The 19,898-nt window shown below is 40.9% G+C and overlaps 3 protein-coding genes and 1 pseudogene across 3 annotated transcripts in view; 2 read left to right on the top strand and 2 right to left on the bottom strand.

Moving 5' to 3' along the window:
• SNW1 (SNW domain containing 1) overlaps positions 1 to 5,975 on the top strand; it is a 59,348-nt gene extending 53,373 nt beyond the window's left edge. The window contains exons 11-14 of the mRNA XM_006157112.3: positions 1,519 to 1,615; positions 4,068 to 4,185; positions 5,388 to 5,551; positions 5,632 to 5,975. Coding sequence (XP_006157174.1) covers positions 1,519 to 1,615; positions 4,068 to 4,185; positions 5,388 to 5,551; positions 5,632 to 5,902 — 650 coding nt within the window. The 3' untranslated portion in view covers positions 5,903 to 5,975. The remainder of the gene's footprint in view (positions 1 to 1,518; positions 1,616 to 4,067; positions 4,186 to 5,387; positions 5,552 to 5,631) is intronic.
• Positions 5,976 to 6,316: 341 nt separating this feature from the next.
• On the bottom strand, positions 6,317 to 13,325 carry SLIRP (SRA stem-loop interacting RNA binding protein). Its single transcript, XM_006157088.3, has 4 exons — positions 13,185 to 13,325; positions 9,712 to 9,770; positions 6,866 to 6,973; positions 6,317 to 6,423 (listed from the first exon to the last, which is right to left on the bottom strand). Exons 1-4 carry the CDS (start codon positions 13,279 to 13,281, stop codon positions 6,352 to 6,354), a joined length of 336 nt encoding a protein of 111 aa, XP_006157150.1. The 5' UTR covers positions 13,282 to 13,325; the 3' UTR covers positions 6,317 to 6,351.
• A 49-nt stretch (positions 13,326 to 13,374) lies between these two features.
• ALKBH1 (alkB homolog 1, histone H2A dioxygenase) overlaps positions 13,375 to 19,898 on the top strand; it is a 38,297-nt gene continuing 31,773 nt past the window's right edge. Inside the window, exons 1-2 of the mRNA XM_006157087.3 lie at positions 13,375 to 13,578; positions 16,798 to 16,906. Of these exons, the coding sequence (XP_006157149.1) occupies positions 13,396 to 13,578; positions 16,798 to 16,906 (292 nt within the window). The 5' untranslated portion in view covers positions 13,375 to 13,395. The remainder of the gene's footprint in view (positions 13,579 to 16,797; positions 16,907 to 19,898) is intronic.
• LOC102485217 (pre-mRNA-splicing factor 38A pseudogene) overlaps positions 17,861 to 19,898 on the bottom strand; it is a 3,129-nt pseudogene continuing 1,091 nt past the window's right edge.

Raw genomic sequence — 19,898 nt, 5'->3', positions numbered from 1 at the left:
AGCTTTAACAGAAAACAGTATGGCGGTTCTTCAAAAAACTAAAAATAGAGAGGCCAGCGGGACCAGCAGTAGGTGTAATGCCTATGTCACTGGACTTCCACTTAGTTGACCGCAGTTCAAGTCCTGCATGCGGTGGCTTAAAGTCACGCCAGGCTTGTGTGCGTGTCTGCCCAAGATCCCGAAAGAAGAATGGAGGAGAAGGGATTGTGGCATGGCCATCCCCCATGGGGGGTGGGGTGATTTCTAGCTTTCTATCTCTGTCTCTCTCCGTCTTTCTGGCGAGTGCAGGCGCCCTATAGCAAAAACCTCTCCAAAAAAAGAACCAAAAAAAAAAGAGGCCAGCAGATGACTCAGAGGTTAAGGAAGCTGGATCCCAGCTGGGACTACTACACGGGAACAGGTTTGAGAAAAAGATGAGGAATTTAGTTGAGGACCTGTTAAGTTTAAGATGGAGGTGTCAGGCAGGCATTTTGGTATGGAAGTCTGAAGTTTAACTATGGGGAAGGAACTAAGGTTGTAATTAGTGATCCACTTCCCTGAACCATATATTATTGGCTTAATGAGGCAAGATATAAATACCTGCCTGTTTTACACCTACCAACTGAGTTAGGTAATTAAAAGTAAAATTTACTGTATCTAAGTTCTCGAAACTGAACAGAATGGTTCTTGAGAAATTAAAGTTTTGAAAAATCTGTTGCTGAATATTAGTAAAAGTTAATGTTTATTGAGTGTTCCTTATAGCAGCCCCCACTCTGAGCTCTTTACATGTATTACCTTTCCTACAGCAACCCTATGCGGTGGTAGTATTACTGTCACTGTTTGACAGAGGACTTGGAAATTAAAGCTTAGAATAGCTAAGCGATCTGCGCAAGGTCACACTGCTTTTTTCTCACAGGCTGGCTCCAGAGCTCATACTCTTTGCTATACCATATCCCTCAGACTAGTGAGGATAGAGAAAATGAAGACAGACATATACACACAAAAGATATCAAGATGCAGCCAGCCACTATAAGTGAAAGGTTTTTTATTCAGTATGATCCTTGAAAATCTTACATAATTCTTTTTTTCTTACACTTTATTGAAAAAATTTTCAAACATACAGAAAAAAGAATTACATAATGAATATCCATATAACCTAGATTCTATAGTAAATATTTAACAATTAATATTACTAAACTTGTCTTACACATTATCTATACATCTCTCCATCTATCAATCCAACTGAACTACTCTGGTGGATTTTAAAGTAAGTCGAAGACAGCAGTACACTTTACCTCTAAGTACTTCAGCTTGCATGCATGATCTTAGAATTCACATAAAGAAATTAAATTTACACTATTTATTGGACTTAATTTAATTACAAGGTTAAAAATACTGTGATGCCAAATGGCATTTCTGGAAGTTTGGAATTTCCATGGAATTCATGGGATTTTCTGTCTAAAGTTAAAGAATACACTCTCATTAAAAACATTAATGGATAACATAGTGGTGAAATCATTTTCAACTGTGTCCACACAGAGGATGGGGAGGCACGTGAGAGAGATGAAATCCGGCATGATAGGCGAAAAGAGAGACAGCATGATAGGAATCTTTCCAGAGCAGCTCCTGATAAGAGGTAAGTGTTATTTGATACAAATGAAGAACTATGAAGAGTGGCCTTTTGTACCTTTTAAAGAAGAGCTTTAGTCTGCTAAGATCAGTTTTCTCATCCCATCCTTTTTGGTTTGATAACGTCAATAAATTAGCACTTACTTTTCTTATACTTTTCTTAATAAAATTGACTATCCCTGGAAGTAATCCATCACCTTAGAGAGATAGAGTTAAGAATAATGGACATCAGAAAGGGAATTCAGGGGCTAGGTGGTAGTACAGGGGTGATATAACTGGACCCACAAGGGAAAGGTTCCAAGTACTTGTCCCAGGACCTTTCTGAACATGCCAGTTACGTGTGCCCATGCCTGTGATCTTTTGTAAGAGAGATTTTTTTGTAGGGCGGGTGTGCTCGCCAGAGAGACAGGGAGACAGAAAGCAAGAAATCACCCCCTCCCCCCCCAGGGGGATGGCCATGCCGTAATCCCTTCTCCGTCATTCTCCTCTTGGGATCTTAGGCACTCATGCACATATACCTGGTGTGAGTTTTAAGCCACTGGGTCTGGGACTTAAACTGTGGTCAACTATATGGGAGTCCAGCAATGTAACCACTACACCATCTGCTGGTCCTTCATGCCTGTGACCTTGATCCAAGCCAGCTATGGCTGGATCAGTGTGGAGACCCTATTTTGGGTGCATCTGAATATGTGTGTATGTGGCTTCCTCATGGAAGATATAAGTGAATAAAAAAGAGAAGGAAAAGGAAGTTCAGATCATGTTTGTGGTGGTAAGTGGGAATGTTCTGTTATTCTACTTCAGATGGTAAGACACATTGGTCATGTGTCTGTTCCTCTAGACAGAAAATAGGCTGCCATACCTTTAATTAAGATCCTTTCATATGCAGAGTACTATGCCCAGTATAACTGGGGGAAATGTGGAACAGTCTTCAAAAGAAGTGAAAACTCCTTCTCATGAACAGTTTAACTTAAAATCAAAAAGAACATTTAAAATTATTTGGGAACCAGCTTCAAAGGTGGCTGGATCCCACTTGACTATGTCGTTTGCATTCTGGATCCAGCAGCTTAAAAAACATGCCAGGTGTGTGTTCATATGTGCCCAAAATCCTGAAAGGAGAGAGAAATGGAGAAGGGATTGAGGCATGGCCATTCCCCATAGGAGGTGCTTTCTCACTTTTCTTCTCTCCCATATTCTTTCTAGCAAGTACATGCACCCTCAGACAAATATTTTTTTTAATTTTTCTAAATGACTGGAAAACATTTACAAAGTACACTTAATAAGCACAAACTTCTATGGAACAAACCAAATATATGTATTAGGACATAAAGTAGGGATTGGAAAGTTTGTGGTTCACCGAATGCTGAGGGCTAACATTGCTGAAAAGTTGAAGAAATGCTGGTAATACATAGGGGGAATTCTGAGCACAGGTTAAATGCAAATATAAAACATTTTCTTCCCAGATGAAGAGTTTTCCCATGCTCTGAACACCTTGCAAGCTGATAAAATGCTTTTTCAAGTCCCACTTTAAACATAAAGACGATTCCCGTTGATGTTCTTTGTTGTTTAATTAGCGTATTTCATCTCCCTGGATAAGCAAAGTCATAGAGAAACAGAATATGAATTTACAGTTCTAGGTAAAAGTAGTGTTGGAGAAGGAATAGTTAAGTGGAAAAGTGTTCAATAACTTACTTGGAAATTTTTAAGTTGTAAAAAATTAAATGTAAAAGTGTTCAATAACTTCTTATTTGGAAATTTTTAAGTTGTAAAAAATTAAATGGCTTTGCAAATACATTGGCCTTTAAAACCAGTAAAAGGGCTCTGAGAGTTAATAACATAGGAAAGCTGTAAACTCGTGTTTGGATGAAACTCAAATTGTATATAGAAATCATTTCAGTACCTAAGCTTCTAGTAAAGTGTTGATAGTTACCATAGTTTCATTGGGATATAGATTACATACATACTTATTTTTTAAATTATTCTGAGTGTCAAAAATAATACCTAGTGGGACCAGCAGTTAGCATAATGGCTGTCACTGAACTCCCATGTAGTCGACCACGATTCGAGTCCCAGACTCAATGGCTTAAACTCACACCAGGCACGTGTACGTATCTGCTCCCCCAAACCCTCACATAATAATGGCAAATACGACATAGCAATTTCAAATCTCAGCATGATTGTGATTGCTTATATTAAAAAATTCCATGTCAGGAATGAGTCTCTTGGATGTTCTTTTGAGGTAATAGGAAGTCCTAATTGTGAAACTGTACCTCTTCTAATCATCATGTATTTGAAATGCTGTAAAGGTTGCCAGCCTGATTATGCATTATCAGGGAATATGTGTTCACAAGACATGAACATGACATATCAATTTCCTCAGCTTCTGCGATTGGTTGTATTTAAATTGAACATATCCAGCTTGTCTGCAAAGGGTTTCAGTTAAGTGATGTATCTTAAAATAGGTCTAAACTGCAGAGAAATGAAAATCGGGATATCAGTGAAGTCATTGCTCTTGGTGTGCCCAATCCACGTACTTCCAATGAAGTTCAATACGACCAGCGGCTCTTCAACCAAACCAAGGTAAAAGGAATTTAGAAACAGCACATCTGTGTGGTGATATGAATGCATATGCTCAGGGAAGAAATAATTAACATATCTTAGATTTGGAATCAGCCTAAAGAATACTGGCATGACAAAAGAAAAAGTTGTATGTTGTAACTTTAAAGAGACAAGTTGGGTTCTGATTGTGATCTCTTACAGTTGGCTAAGATTTGAGACATTAGCAGAAAATGAAATAGATCAGGTTAAAAAAAAAAACTTGTTTCTAGAGCCATCTCCTAACTGCAGTGGTAAAGTGCTGCTTAAGAAAAGCTAGATTCCATATGGCAACCAGTAGTCTAAAACATGCCAAGCATGCACGTGAGTGCCTAAGATCTAGCAGAATGGGAGAAGGGGATGGCAGGGTGATCCTGTGAGACTGTACATCTCCCTCTTTCTCATGCTCATACACACACTATCATGAATAAAGTTAAACAAACAGAAAAACCCCACAGTATATCAAGCATTTATTTTTTGAATAGAGCCAGTGTCCTACAAGTATTTTGGGTTTTTTTTTTTTTTGCTGGCCTTTAGATTTTTTTTTTTTTATGCTTTATACTTTTCCATTTGGAATTTTTTTTTTAAATAAAGCTATAGGGCCAGCAGGTGGCGTAGTGGCTAAGGAACTGGACTCCCGCATGGCCCATCGCAGTTCCAGTCCTGGACCCAGTAGCTTGAAAATCATGCCAGGCCTATGTGCATGTGTGCCTGCCCAAAATCCTAAGAGAATGGAAAAGGGATTGTGGCATGGCTATTCCCCCTGGGGAGTGATTTCTCACTTTCCTTCTCACTGTCCCTCTACAGCAAGCAAGCACACACATTGTATAGCAAAATAAAACAAAACAAAAAAACTGGGTCAAAGTGCTAGACTTGGGTCAGGCTCTTGGCACAGCGGTTAAGGGTTGTCTGTGCACTGGGAGCCAGTTTGCATATGGCTATGGTTTAAACCGTAGCCTGAGCAACTTGAAAAACACTGAGTGCTTGGGCATGGATGCCCAAAATCCTGACAGGATGGAAAAATGAAGGGATTGCAGTGTGACCATATGCCACTGGGGTGGGAATAGTCTCTAAACCTCACAGACCCTCTACAAAACAATAAAAAGTACTAGACTGGTTGTCAGGAAATCCAATTGAGCTTTTAATAATGTGCACATTTTTATTTAATGTCATTGATTTTTCCACAGGGTATGGACAGTGGATTTGCAGGTGGAGAAGATGAAATTTACAATGTTTATGATCAAGCCTGGAGAGGTGGTAAAGATATGGCCCAGAGTATTTATAGGCCCAGTAAAAATCTGGACAAGGACATGTATGGTGATGATCTAGAAGCCAGAATAAAGACCAACAGGTACCAAGGTAGACAACTCAATTTCAATGTTCATAACAGTGAAAACAATGTAGCTCAGAATCCTCTCTCTTTTTCCCTAGATTTGTTCCCGACAAGGAGTTTTCTGGTTCAGACCGTAGACAGAGAGGACGAGAGGGACCAGTTCAGTTTGAAGAAGATCCTTTTGGTTTGGACAAGTTTTTGGAAGAAGCCAAACAACATGGTGGCTCTAAAAGACCTTCAGATAGCAGCCGTCCCAAGGAACATGAGCATGAAGGCAAGAAGAGGAGAAAGGAGTCGATAACACCTCTCTTCATAGTGAATGGACTAGTAACCCTAATGAGGCAAGTCAGATGGGGGAACACCTGGTAAATGGTCAAGATAAAAACCAAATCTGGGTGCCAGATCCCAGCGCTACTTTTTATTACTGAAGTACAGGGGATAAAAAAAATTCTACTTTGAACTAGTTTTTTTTAAAGAGCAGGTCGTGTTTGTGCTTCTCCCGCCTTTTGGCATATAGAACATAAAGTGCCCCCCCCACACACACACACACACACAAAACCAAGACCACTCCCCTTTTGTGTGACACTGTTAGTTTGGGGTTAGTATTTTGTGTAAGAGCAACTGCTTATGAATAAAATTACCCCAACCACAATGAGTAAGTTGATATTGGAACTGTCCTACCAAATGAATTCTGTCCCTATTCTGCTGTTTTAATTTGGAATAGGGAAAGTAAGCTCTTCCTTGATTCAACTATTTGTTTCAAATAAAAACATCTAGACAAAATTTTGTTATGTTTACTTTAATGGGCCATAACAGTCTCAGAAATCTTTCTCTTCATCAGATGTTTGATTCCCTTGAAAAACTTTTGGTTTTTGAGCTTGAACGTGGAGCTGAAAAATCAAATAAACACTGTAAGGAAAAGACAATGTCTGAAAAAACTTTAAAACTAAAAGATAACAATTTAATAAGATTGCCTTTTTGTAAGGGAGTCAACACCAATAACTTAAACATTTGTTATTTGTTCCCTGTTCTTAAGACATGCCAGACTTCAACTTAAACTTGTAAATCAATATGCCCAAGAAAGCTGGAGACTCAATCCATTTACCTGACTTCAAAGTAGACTGCCATTTCTCCTGTTCTGCGTCACATATACCTTAGTAACCACTAATGAGTCTTCCTGTACCTCCCTCCCCAGACCTTTTAGTACAGTGCACTGTGTCACTACACTGTCTAACAAGCATTAAAGGCAGCTTTGCTTACAAATCCCAAAGTCCTTGTCATTCCAAATCTCTTACTTATTGGATAGAAAGTTCATGATGTGAATAGATTTACCTTTACACCATCAATAATATGATTTTCCTGTTGTAGTGCATTCTGAAGTTCTTCTTCTGAAGAAAAATGAATCCAACCCATACCTTTATGAAAGCCAGTCTCTTTATTCTAAAAATTCAGAATATAGATTAATCATGAATTTGAAAGCTTCCATGAGCTCCAAACTAAACTACCAACTTTTTCATTTGGCGGAATCAATTCTAGACATTAACATCAGTAACTTTCCTTTGGTATGCTCACCCTCTCAGTTACCTAAAGCTAAATCCCTGTGTTAAGCTTAATACTCCCTCTGCTTTTCCACTGCCTTAAGATAATGAGCTTTCTGTCATTCTAGGTGCAAACCATACTAAGAGTTAATAGTCAAGGGAAATTTTGAGGTACCCTTTTTTCTAACCTTATTTCTAGAAACTAAAAAATTAAACCTCAAATCTTGTCTGTCTCTCTGGTTACTTCTGAGATCAATCTCATCTACTATTATCACATGTTCCTAGTAAAAAATAGAAGATAAATGTTACACCTTTACTTATCTAGTTCTAGATATCTGGTTAATTTAAATAAGTTTGCTACTCTTACTCGTGCAAAAGGCAGAGTATTTATCATGCAACTTATCTATCCCAAGTGCCAGGGGCTAATGTACTTGGACCTGCCTTGTCCCTAGCCCTCTGAAAAGGACAGTCACAGAGATGTCTATTCAGTGTAGTTAACCATTTGATCCTCATCAGTCTCTACAAAGTTGTGCTTTGCAAAAAAAAACATCAAATTCTTAGAAATTGCTCTGATACATCAAAGGTAACTTTGTAAGTAATGGCCTTGAATGAGGGAAGAGTTTCTGGTGATGTCCTAATGATCCACTCTATGCATACTCACATCATGCTCCAAAAAGCCCACAGAAAAATGTAGCCCAGGATAAAGTAGAACACATTTACAGGCTGACCTCTAGACTCCCATGAGAAAGCAAAGGAAATGTTAATTAACATAAAAATACTGTTATAGGACCAGCTCCATGGGATAGTAGTAATACACTGCTCAGAGACATGGGATCCCATAGTGACCACAGTTCAAATCCCTGGCCAGGTCAGCCTGAAGCACACTGGGTAAGTGCCCAAGAACCAGTGATCTGGAAGATTAGAGAACGGGACTGCAGCAATCAGACTATGACAGGTAGTCTTTCTATCACATATGCACAGAAATGCTCAATCATGGATTTTTAAATACTGTTTTATTGGGCTGGTCCTGTAGTGTACAGATTTTAAGCACTGTGCATATGGAGTTAGATCCTACATGCCCAATCACAGTACAAGTCCTGCCCTGGATGGCTTGAAATATAGGGCACGTGCTCAAGTTCCTGACAGGACTGAGAAATGGAGGAGGAACTGGTGCACAACCACACTGAGGGGATGCTTTCTTTCTGGCAAGTATACATACCCTTTGGCAATAAAGAAATAGAAAAAATAATAAAAATTACTATTTAATTATAAATACCTAAAAAAATGAAATGGACTTCAATTAGGATAAAACATAAATATTCTCTGCCAATTAGTTTGCAATATAATTATCCTCTACTGTCTCAAGTCCTTACTGGAATACTCTAATAGGCAGAATTCCAAGACAGGCCCCGTGACCTCCATTCATCCCTGTTTTCTCAGCCTGTATAATCCCTTCCCTTTGACTGTAGACAGAAAATGTGACTTGCTTCTAACCTAAAGAAAATGACAAAGATGATGAAATGTTGCTCCCTTGGTCAGCATATATGGTAAGGATAACTCTTGTGATTATGTTTTTTATACATAGAAGATTCTTAGCAGAATGGAGAAAGCTCCGTGCTGGCATTGAAGAAGCAAGCTACTATATTGTAAGAAAGCCTACAGAGAAGCCAGGTAACAAGGCAAGCAGCCCCTAAGGGCTGAAAACAGCTCCCAGCTGACTGTATAAAGCCAAAAGCCAGGGGGAAAAAAAAAATCAGGAATCCATGATCACACAGGTGAAAAGTGAATTCTGCCAATAAACTGAGGAGCTTGGAAGTTAGTCTTTCTACAGGTGAACCACTTGTGAGGCAGACTACAATCCCAGCTGACCCTGGATTACAGGCAAGTGAGACCTGGGCAGAGGACCCAGCTAAACTGTGCCCAGCTGTGAGATGATACAGATGTGTATTGCTGTGAGCCATTAAACTTGTACTAATTTGTTTTGCAACAATAAAAAACATAAATACCTATAAGTTTGGTTTTTTAGTATCACCTATAATTTAATCAACAAAATAACCTCTTTCTATTAAATATTGAATAAGTTCATATGTTTTCAATTAGAAGATAATATTAATACTTTTTTTCTTAAGTTTTTTGCTATAGGGCATGTATGCTCACCAAAGACAGAGAGGTAAAGTGAGAGACTACCTCCCAGGGAGGATGGCCACACTGCAGTCCCTTCTCTTGGAATTTTGGGCACACATGCACATGCATCCAATGTGATTCTCTCTAGGCCTCAAGTCTGGGACTTGAACTGTGCAGTTGGCATGTGAGATCCAGCACCTTCAGTTCTATGCTACCTGCTGGCCCTAATAGTTTTTCTTTTCTTTAAGAGGTTTTGCATTAGGGTACATGCACTTGCCAGGAGAGAAAGAGAGACAGTGAGAGGGAAAGTGAGAAATCACCCGCCCAGGAGAGATAGCTACACTATAATCCCTTCTCCATTCTCCTTCCAGGATCTTGGGAATGCACACACCCACACCCAGCATGATTTTCAAGCCACCAGACTTGAACTGCAGTCAGCCATGTCGGAGTCCACTGACATAACCACTACACCATCTGCTCGCTCCTCTAATAATTTCTTTTAAAGATAATACTCACAAAAGGTACAGTGCACTTTCGTATATGGCCAAACTGTGCAAAGTGTTCTCTCAGCTCACCTGTATCGGGAGAGATGATATATTAAAAGTAGTCAATATATTCTGCATTTATTGGTCAATATTACAGACAGAACTCAAAAGGGGACTTATAGCCCCCAAACTTCTTGTGGCTAAGAACAATGTTGCATTTCCTTAAAGCCTTAAGATGAGGAAGCAGCTATGGTACTAACTGTATAGCTGTAATGTGCCAGATTAGGTGGTGGGGTGGAAACATGGACAGATTAAATTGCTAAATCTCCATCTGCTGTCCCCATCCTCAGCAAATACTGAGTGTCTTCATTACAGCAAATATTGATGTTAAGTATGTGGATTATAATCCTCGTAAGCAGATCACATAGAAGAAAAGGTAGATAACCACAATCCACTGCGTGAAGTGCTACATTCGTTTTCTCAATAAAAAAACTAGTTCACTCATCTTTCATAATTTAACGTTTACAATAGATGGTGCTCATATTTAGTGAGTAGACCCTTCCTGCCTTAGTTCCCACTGCTGGCTCATAGTTACTTTCTAGTACATCAAACTGAATTCTCTCCATTTGTCTTGTTGATTTTCTCATCTCTTGTTTTTCTCTCCTTGATATGTCAGTAATCCTAATTCAGCCTAAATTTTAACTGTCCTTTTAGAACCAAACCAAATATATCCATTGAGGATTGTTTTACTAGACTCCTACTGCAATACAAGTCAATGTGTGAACCCTGTGAGAACTAAAAAGATTTAGAGTGTACAACTGTAAAGATCAAAAATTGAATAATCTCTCACTCCCTTCTGAACTACAATGCTTATATTTTTATTTACATTTTATATTACCTGGGATTATCTCCTCATTTAAATCTCCCTGGCTCAACAATTTCCTTCATCTGTTTTAAGTCTTTGTATCCCCATCTCTACACTATAAGGTCCCTGAATAGATAAAACACTGTATTTACAGTACCTGATACACAGTAGGACATCATAAATAAATGTCCAGTAAGCCTTTTTTTTGGGGGGGGAGAGTTTTTTTTGCTATAGGACGCCTGCACTCGCCAGACAGACAGACAGAGACAGAGAGACAGAAAGCGAGAAATCACCCTCCAGGGTGGATGGCCACGCCACAATCCCTTCTCCTCCATTCTCCTCTCAGATCTTGGGCACCCGGTCCAGGATGGGAACCGCGGTCAACTATGTGGGAGTCCAGCAACATAGCCATTACGCTAACTGCTGGTCCCAACACTCATGTTTTAAATCAGGTATTAAAAGTTGTAGAAGGGACCAGAAGTTGGCAAAATGGCTATGTTGCTGAACTCCCATGTAGTCGACCGCGACTCGAGTTGCGGACAGGTGGCTTAAACTCACGCTGGCAGGACCAGCAGTTGGCATAATGGCTATGTCACTGGACTCCCATGTAGTCGACCGCAGTTCACGTCCCGGACCCGGTGGCTTAAAATTCACGCTGGGTGTGTGTGCGTGCGTGCCCAAGATCCCGAGGAGAATGGAGGAGAAGGGATTGCGGTGTGGCGATCCCCCCTGGGGGGTAATTTCTCATTTTCTGTCTCTCTGTCCCTCTCTGTCTGTCTGGCAAGCGCACGTGCCCTATAGCAAAAACTTCTCCAAAAAAAAGAAAAAAAAAAATCACGCTGGGCGTGTGTGCCCATCCCCCCTGGGCAGTGATTTTTCATTTTCTGTCTCTGTCTCTGTCTTTCTGGCGAGTGCATGCGCCCTATAGCAAAAACCTCTCCAAAAATAAAATAATCCTTCTAGAAAACATTTACTTACAAAATAAACCACTTCTCAATGTTACCCTTTCCCGTATAACTTCCTATGTTCAGGAGAAACAGCTGCAAGCAGCAAGAACATGCCTACATAACAGGTTCTCCTTAAATATTAATATATTCTTAATGAATGAATGAACTGAAACTTTCAAAGTTGTACATTATTTACATTATGCAGACTCTTTTTAAGGATTTTTAAACGAGGTCTTTATGATCTGGAAAACTGCCCCTGCAAGACACTAGTGAAATCTCTCAGCCATTCCACAAAGTTCTACAGGGCCTAAGGGAGACTATCTACTAGGTTCGGTCTTCACCAACAATATACTGAAAAGATGGGACACGAACCAATTTATTTCCTATACTACTACTGTCTTCTGAGTCACAAAATCCAGGAGAGTAATCCCTGTTCATTCTTCTAAAAAGTGACCATAGTTTTTTGGGTTTTTTTAAAAGAATTGTTTATTTAATTAATTCCATTTGTTATTACTATTTTTTAATATGATCAAAGAGAAATAGAGAGAGAAAGGGAAAGCAAAAAAGCAATCTGCAGGTCTGGGACTCAAACAACCATCAGTCATGTGAGAATCCAGGGCCTTTATCCACCATGCCACTTGCCTGCCCAGTCATAGTGTTTTTTTTGTTTTGTTTTGTTTTGTTTTTTAATTTTGGCAAGCAAATATAAAAACCTTATCTCAAAACAGCACCTCACAAAATCCAAAGTTGGTGAGAGATTTCAAATTATTCCAACCCTGTTTCCAGACTAAGCTTCCACCCTGAGCTTCAATTTTACTAGGCATGAAAATAACTACCATTTGCTGAGTACTATACTGAATTGGGCTCAAGTCTAATAAGTTTCCATATAAATTCATTTAGTCCTCTCGGCAATCCTATGATGCAGGTATTAATGATTTCAAGTTATAAATGTTTAAGTTAAGACACGGTTGTGAGCCCTTGTCCCATATTACCTTGTTATTAAAGTTACACAAATAATAAATGGCCAAGTTGGAACGATAATCAAAACTGTCAGGTTTCAGAGTCCTGCTCTCAAGCACAGTAATAGACGACCTCTCAATTACTTCACAGGCTTCTCAAACTCAATACATTCTTACTTTACTCATCTTCTGTAGGCCTACTGCTCCTAAATTCTAATTACAAAATTCACCAATGTTAACATCATCCCTCTCTTTTCCTCATCTGTACCCTCCCCCCATTAAAGCCACCGATAAATGCTTTCCATTTTTATTCTGATAACGGAAGAGGATCTGACCGCCAACCTCGTATCACTGCTCTAGATCAAACCCTCATGTTTGAACTAAATTCTTGAGATGGTCTCCTCGCCTACAATCCTGCCACCCTGAATCCCTCCATACTGCAGTCAAAATCATCCCCTATAAATCCTAAATTTTCAATTTGTAAGTTAATGTATCTTTCCACCAAGTCACTCCGAAAGACAGAAAACGTGAAATCGTGCTCCCAAGCTCAGAAGATATCCCTAAACTATTCATCGCAAACAAAATTCCTTTTTGCTCATAGGCTTGCTCAGGAGCAAATTCAGGCACCTAATCCAGGCACCACGCTGAGTTAGTTCAGTGCTCGGAAGACAGCAGGGTTTTGAGGATCTCTAGGATCTAAAACTCTCGCCCCTCCCGCATCTCCATCACTCACTCGCCGCTGCGGTCCAAGGAATTTTCCTGACAAAAGCAATGGGACGACTAATACCCGTTCGCAACGCCACGGTTGCCCGTACTGCCGAGGCAGCCATTTTCAAACTAAGAGCCTCCGTGCTCTGGGGTCGCGACCCCGAAAACCTCTTCCGGATCCGGAGTGCGGTAATCTGTTTCCGGGTCGAGTGGGTGGGCACAGAGCAAGTTGCGAAATGGGGAAGATGGCGGCTGCCGTGGGCTCTGTAGCGACGCTGGCCGCGGAACCTGGGGAGGACGCCTTTCGGAAACTTTTCCGCTTCTACCGGCAGAGCCGGCCTGGGACCGCAGACCTGGGCGGGGTCATCGACTTCTCGGCGGCCCACGCAGCCCACGGCACTGAGCCTGGTGCCCACAAGGTACGGAGAGCGGGCGGCGCGCGCCTCCCCATCACCTGGCTTCGTGGAGGGTCTTCCGTGTCCGCCTCTCCTCATCCTTTGTCACTGAGCGATCTCCGCTCTCCTGGGATACAGAGTTGAACTGCTCACCACCTGTCACCCGGGGGATAAAGCCCTGTGCTGCTCGTTTCTTCGCCCAGCCGGTCTAGGCACCGCCTCAGTCAGAAAAGCCTAAAAACTGATGTGTAGTCGTTCCTGTAACCGTCCACTCTCGCTTTTGCTTTGGTTTGCGTGAAACCCAGTAGAATTTTTTTATAGACATTATAGTAGCACTCTTCAGCTTGACAGAAACGACCCCCGAGTAATAAGCCTAGAACTGAGAGCAGCCTACGTTGTAAATTAAGCTACTGCGTAAAACTAGTCCCTGTCTTCTCTGGGCCATTTAGAACCAGACCGTTGAGGAGGTCTGAAATAATCTCTCCAAGGTGAAACTAAATGGCAAACGAGAATCTATAGACTCCAAGCACCAGTTTGTATGTACACATCGAAATTAAATCGGTAACATAATGGGATAGGAGGAAACTACAACTATAATATAGTGTACATTTTGTTCACAATCACCTTATCATTGAGACTGTATAATCCCTTAATTTGCTTTGGGGTTGTCCACAGGTGTCTAGACGAGGCATACTTTCCAACTTTAGGAAAAACTCTCAATAAAATTAGGATGCTCTAGTAACACCATATTTGTGTAGAATTTGATTTCTCATCAACTTCATTTGCTCGCAAAAAATGGTCTTAGAGTTGTCAAAATAACATACACAAAGTCTGTACCCACAATTATATATATGCATGTATTATATTGGGCTGTCCAGAAAGTCATGACACATTTACGCCTAGAAAAACATGTCATGGGGACCAGCAGATAGCATAATGGTTACGTTGCTGGATTCCCACTTGACCATGGTTCAAGTCCCAGACCCAGCAACTTAAAACTTATGCCCGACGAATGTGCATATATGCCCAAGATCCCAAGAGGACAATGGAGAAGGGATTGTGGCATGGCCATCCTGGAGGGCACAGCGGGAAAGGGGATGAGTTCTCACTTTCTCTCTGTCTCTCTCTGGCAAGCACACATGCCCTATAGCAAAAATCTCTCAAAAATAAATATAATTTTAAAAAACTATGTCATGGGACCAGCAGGTGGCGTGGCGGTTAAGGCGCTGGACACCCACACATGACCGACCATGATTTGAGTCCCAGACCTGGTGGCTTGCGTTCTCACTTTCCCTTTCTGTCTGTCTCTCTCTGGTCAAATTAAAATAAGTGAATGAATAAATTAAAAAATAAAATAAAATAATTCTTTAAAAAGAATAAAAAAACTACATCGTTACTTTCCTGATAACCTAATATGTGTGTGTGTGTGTATACGTATACATATATGACTCTTGAAAGACTCCTTCAATCCTCTGTCAGCTCTTTTTACCTATATTTTACCATAATATGTACATACCTTTAAAATATAAGCTACCAGGGAATTGTCAAACACAATACTGAAAACAGTACTCTAAATAAATACAGTATGTGTCAAGTAGGTGAAAGCTTGACTGTTTCATTCCCTAATTCAACAGATTAAAAACAATTTAATTGGAGAAGAAATGGCTTTTATAAGACAGCTGGTGAGAACAGTGTAGAGCAGTAGTCTAGCAAGGGAGGGTACAAAAAAGATTTCCCTCCTCTTTGTGAGAGTAGAAAAGGATTTGAGTTGTGTTTGTTTTTTTTGTTTGTTTGTTTTGGTTTTTTGGGTTTTTTTTTTTTTTTTGAGAGGTTTTTGCTATAGGGTGTGTGGGCTCGCCAGACAGAGAGAGAGAGACATAGAGACAGAAAGCGAGAAATCACCCCCCGGAGGGGATGGTCACACCGCAATCCCTTCTCCTCCATTCTCCTCTCGGGATCTTGGGCACGCGCACACACACGTGCCCGGCGTAAGTTTTAAGCCACCGGGTCTGGGACATGAACTGCAGTCGACTACATGGGAGTCCAGCGACATAGCCATTACGCTCACTGGTGGTTCCCTTGGTTTTGTTTTTTGGGTTTTTTCTCTTTTTTTGGCCTCTTTTGGCTATAGGATGCTTGCGTTTGCCCAGAAGAGTTTGGGAAGTGACAAGTAACTCGCTGGGGTACTGGGGCAGGGGGAGCGGCCACACTACAATCTCTTCTCCATTCTCCTCTTGGGATTTGGGGCAAGCATGCACACACTTAGCATGTTTTTCAAGCCACAAGGTCTGGGCTTCAAATTGCAGTCAGCCATGTGAAGTCCAACCACCTTAGCCATCATTCCGTCAGCTGGCCCAAGGTAGTATTTTTGACAGGGCCTTGATCTTTTACTGTTTTGCAGTCTTCCTGTCCCAGTTTCCTAATTAACTAGGGATATAGGCCCATGCACCTGCATTAGTGTGTTCAGCTGGGCCAAGGAAAGCAAGCTGGTCTCCCATGTGACCTCAGCCTCCCTAGCAGAGGCACTGCTTATGTACCACTGTGACTGAGAAAAACTTTTCTTTTTTTTTAACTGACAGAGGGTTATATGTATGTTGGTCAGAGAGAGAGGGGGAGAGAGTAAGCATCCTCTGGTTGGGCATGGTCACACCACAGTCTCTTCTCCATTTCTACATCTTGTTGGGATCTTGGACATGCTTGCACACACATCCAGCATGTTTTTTGAGCCTCCAGGACCAGGAGTCAAACCGCAGTTATCCATATAAGATCCATTTCCCTTAGCCACTAGTCTGAGACTGGTCCAAAAAACAAAACTTTTATAAATTTTTCTGGTAGGCCAGCTGATGATGTGAAGGTTAAGGCAGCTGGATCCCACATGGCCAAGTGCACAGTTTCAGTCCCAGATCCAGAGGCTTGAAAAATACACTGAGCATGTGTACGTGCATGCCTAAAATTCCAAGAGAAGGATGAAGAAAAGGGATGGGAGCATAGCCATTCCTCCAGGGGGTACTTCTCGCTCTCTCGCTCTCTCTCTCTGGTGAACACCGGCACCATAAAGCAAAACTTCAAGAAAAAGTTAAGCGACTCATCTGTAAGTTCCAAATCACATAAGTGATGAAGCTGAGACTAGGATCCCAGATTTGAGACTCAGCTTTGCCTTATACCAGAGATGTCTTGAGATTTGAGGTTCCAAAAACCTTCAAAATACCTTGAACCCTCTGACTTCTGTTTCTTTCCTGCCAGGTGTTCAGATCTCAGCTAAGCGTGTCTGCAGTGAGTGAGAATGATGCATGTAGAGCAGGACTTCAGCCAGTCAGCAAGTGGCGAGCCTATGGACTCGAAGGCTACCCTGGTGAGTTATCTCAAAGAAGATGAAAGCACCACTCAGTTATTTGTCTAAATTCTGAGAAGGAACTATGAGCAATAGAAGAGAACTCTAAACACACATAGATATTCCACTCTTAAGCTCATCCTAGGTTGTGCCTTATCTAAGGTGTCCATTTGTTTAGCATTCCCAAAGGATAGAACAGGAGTCAGCAGTACCTCCCTTAAGATGACAAAAAGTAGCATGACTTCCAGAAAAATAAAGACTTTGACTCTGGGCTCCTTGCCACAACTCTGAACTCCTACTCTGACAGAAGAACTGCTTTAAATCCTAGAATAATTCATAACTGTCACTTCAGTCACATTCTCAAATAGCATAACAACTTAAAACTTGTTGCTGTCAAGGCTGAACAGTTGAAAAGAGAATTGTAGTTAATGAGATTAAAAGTCATAAATAGTCTAAAATTTATCATTTAATGACATTTAGTAGCTCACTTTACAGGCTGAATATTGTTATTAACATTTTTTTCTATGTTCATGGGGGGATTTTGTAGATTATTTATTATAAGCTATTCAGGAGATAGAGAAATGCCTTATTTGGGGCCAGTCAATAGCATAGTAGTAAAGACAGCTGGATCCCACATGACTGACCTTGTGGTTCAAATCCCAGACTGGCAACTTGAAAAACACCAGACCAGTATATGTGCATGCCTGAAATCCCAGGAGGGAAAGATGGAAAAGAAGGATTGCAGCATAACCGTGCCCCATGGGAAGTGCTTTTTTTACTTTCTCTCTCTCAAGAAAAAGAGAAAAGAAGAAAAGAAAAAAGAGAAATGCCTTATTTGGCTTCATGATCTTAGATCTGCCATCCTGTTTCTTTCCGAAAAGCATAGTATAGGTTAAAAGTGAGATAACCAGCCACAGTGGCTAAGCTTTAGTGCACCACTCTGTAATGCTGGAGCCATCTAGGTCAGAGTTTGGTTCATGGATCAACCTGCAGGTGCCGGGTACTTGCATGTGCATGTTCCTGGTAGCCTGGAAAGGCTAGGGGAAAATCATGGTGTGAGATTCTTAAGAATGCTTGTTTGTGACTCTCTCTGTGTAGCAAATAAATCAATTTTCTGGAATCTTTTTAATGATTTATTTTTACTTTAAGATATATTTTAAAATAAGGTTTTTATTTTAACAATATACTAGATGCTGACTTGGTTGGTCCATGGATCATTTAGCCAAAACACATTTGTTTCTACCTAAATCTCTTTAGCAAAGACATAAGTGCTAGGATTTTACCACAGACTTAAGTGGAGTTGATTATATTTAATTTTAAAAGCTATATAAAGTTGTAGCATAAACTACAATAGCTCTTATGGACAATTTTTATTAACTGAGGCTTTTTTTTTTACTTTATTTTAATTTGACCAGAGGGGCTCAAAGTGAGAGAGAGAGAAAGAGAGAGAGAGAGAGAGAAAGTGAGAAAGGAAGCCAGAGAGAGAAAGAGAAAATGAGAAAGCAAGCCACCAGGTCTGGGACTCAAACCGTGGTCGGCCATATGGGAGTCCAGTGCCCTTAACCACTATGCCACCTGCCGGCCCCAACTGAGGCATTTTTATGAGAAGAATCATTTAAAACATGAAAGCTCAGATTTTTTTTTAAATGCTTTAATATTGCTGCAGAAGTCTGTCAGTTCAATAGCAAGTAATACAACTTTCTTCTCATGACCATATGTCTTCCCAAGAAACTGGATCTTGTATGACAGCTGATCTTTACATACCTGCTAAAACTAATAGTTGTAGGAAGTCAGTCAATCATTTGATTTTTTTTTTTTTTTTTTTTTAGGTTTTTGCCATAGTGTGCTCACAGAGGGGTGGGGGCAGGTAGAGAAATTACCCCTACGGAGGATGGCCACACTGTAACCTCTTATCTCAGGATTTTGGGCATGCACACACATGTGCCTGGCATAATTTTCTAGCTACTAGGTCCAGGACTCAAACCACAGTTGGCCATGTCAGAGTCCAACACCACCTTACCCACTAAGCCACCTGTTGATCCCAGTCACTTGACTTTTTAAGGGTGTGTAGGGAGCGCCTTAAAGTGGATACAGTCTTTGTGCTTATGCTGCAGGGCCTGGCAACGCTCTAAACAAAGGTGTAATCTACTGCTGGGCAATATTAACTCAATTGGGTCCATTGTCTGATTGGGTCAGACAGAAACGATTAGAGCAGTAACCTGAGTGTTAGCCAGTAAAGGCCAGGAGAGGCTTGTTTAGAACCACGAAGTGCTCCACAGCTGAAGCATGCAGCTTTGTCCCCCCTTATAAAAGAATGAGCACAGAATGGGAGATTTGGAAAGGGATCTGTGCCTTCGATCTTAGGACCTTCAATCTTGGAGGTAGCCCTGGTTATAGAGGAGGATGACGAAGATATGGTGGTGGAGAACCTGGATATGGCAACCAGGGTAAGGGCTATGGAGGTGGTTATGGCAACTATGGAGGAGGAAATTATGGAAGTGGAAATTACATTTGGATTCTTGTTCCAGTGTCTTCCTTGGCAGGGTGAAGGGCTACTCCTTTTGTGATATCAACTTCACCCTCTAGGAGATCGGCTCTCCCGTTTAGGAGAGTAGCGAGACCTATATAAGTCTAGGTAGCTTCTCTGGCGAAGGTCAGGTGATGGCATTCTTTCCAACTTCTCATGCTCCTCTTCACTGGACTCCACGTCATCTCTGTCTTTTTCTAGAGCACTAACTCATGGCTCCAGTTGCTCAGCTTCTTCGAGCACATAACATTTTCTGTAACCATGGCAGAATAATATCACAGACTCCCTCACTATGTAGTAGTTCATCAATAAATTCATCTACATGCACAAGTTCAGGCTCCCTATTTTGGTTCTGGATCTTGATCTTTCTACAGTCATTATACAAAGGCTCCAAGTACATGTAACAGTCAATTGCAGTGCCTGTCAGCCTCATATGAAGTGCCCCCAACATGCAGACATACTTAAAATCTTCTTTTTTTTTTTTTT

This window comes from Tupaia chinensis, unplaced genomic scaffold, assembly GCF_000334495.1.
Source record: "Tupaia chinensis unplaced genomic scaffold, TupChi_1.0 Scaffold000528_1, whole genome shotgun sequence".
In the NCBI taxonomy this organism is placed as follows: domain Eukaryota; kingdom Metazoa; phylum Chordata; class Mammalia; order Scandentia; family Tupaiidae; genus Tupaia; species Tupaia belangeri.
This window is presented reverse-complemented; position numbering and strand designations above follow the sequence as displayed.

What these genes read in the sequence shown, in the direction of transcription:
- SLIRP (XM_006157088.3), bottom strand. Translation starts at nt 13,281, where the DNA reads ATGGCTGCCTCGGCAGTACGGGCAACCGTGGCGTTGCGAACGGGTATT. An exon ending in TCCTTGGACCGCAGCGGCGA is followed by an intron (nt 9,771 to 13,184) that starts GTGAGTGATGGA and finishes CTCCCGATACAG; the next exon opens with GTGAGCTGAGAGAACACTTT. An exon ending in ATATTATTGATGGTGTAAAG is followed by an intron (nt 6,424 to 6,865) that starts GTAAATCTATTC and finishes TTGATTTTTCAG; the next exon opens with CTCCACGTTCAAGCTCAAAA.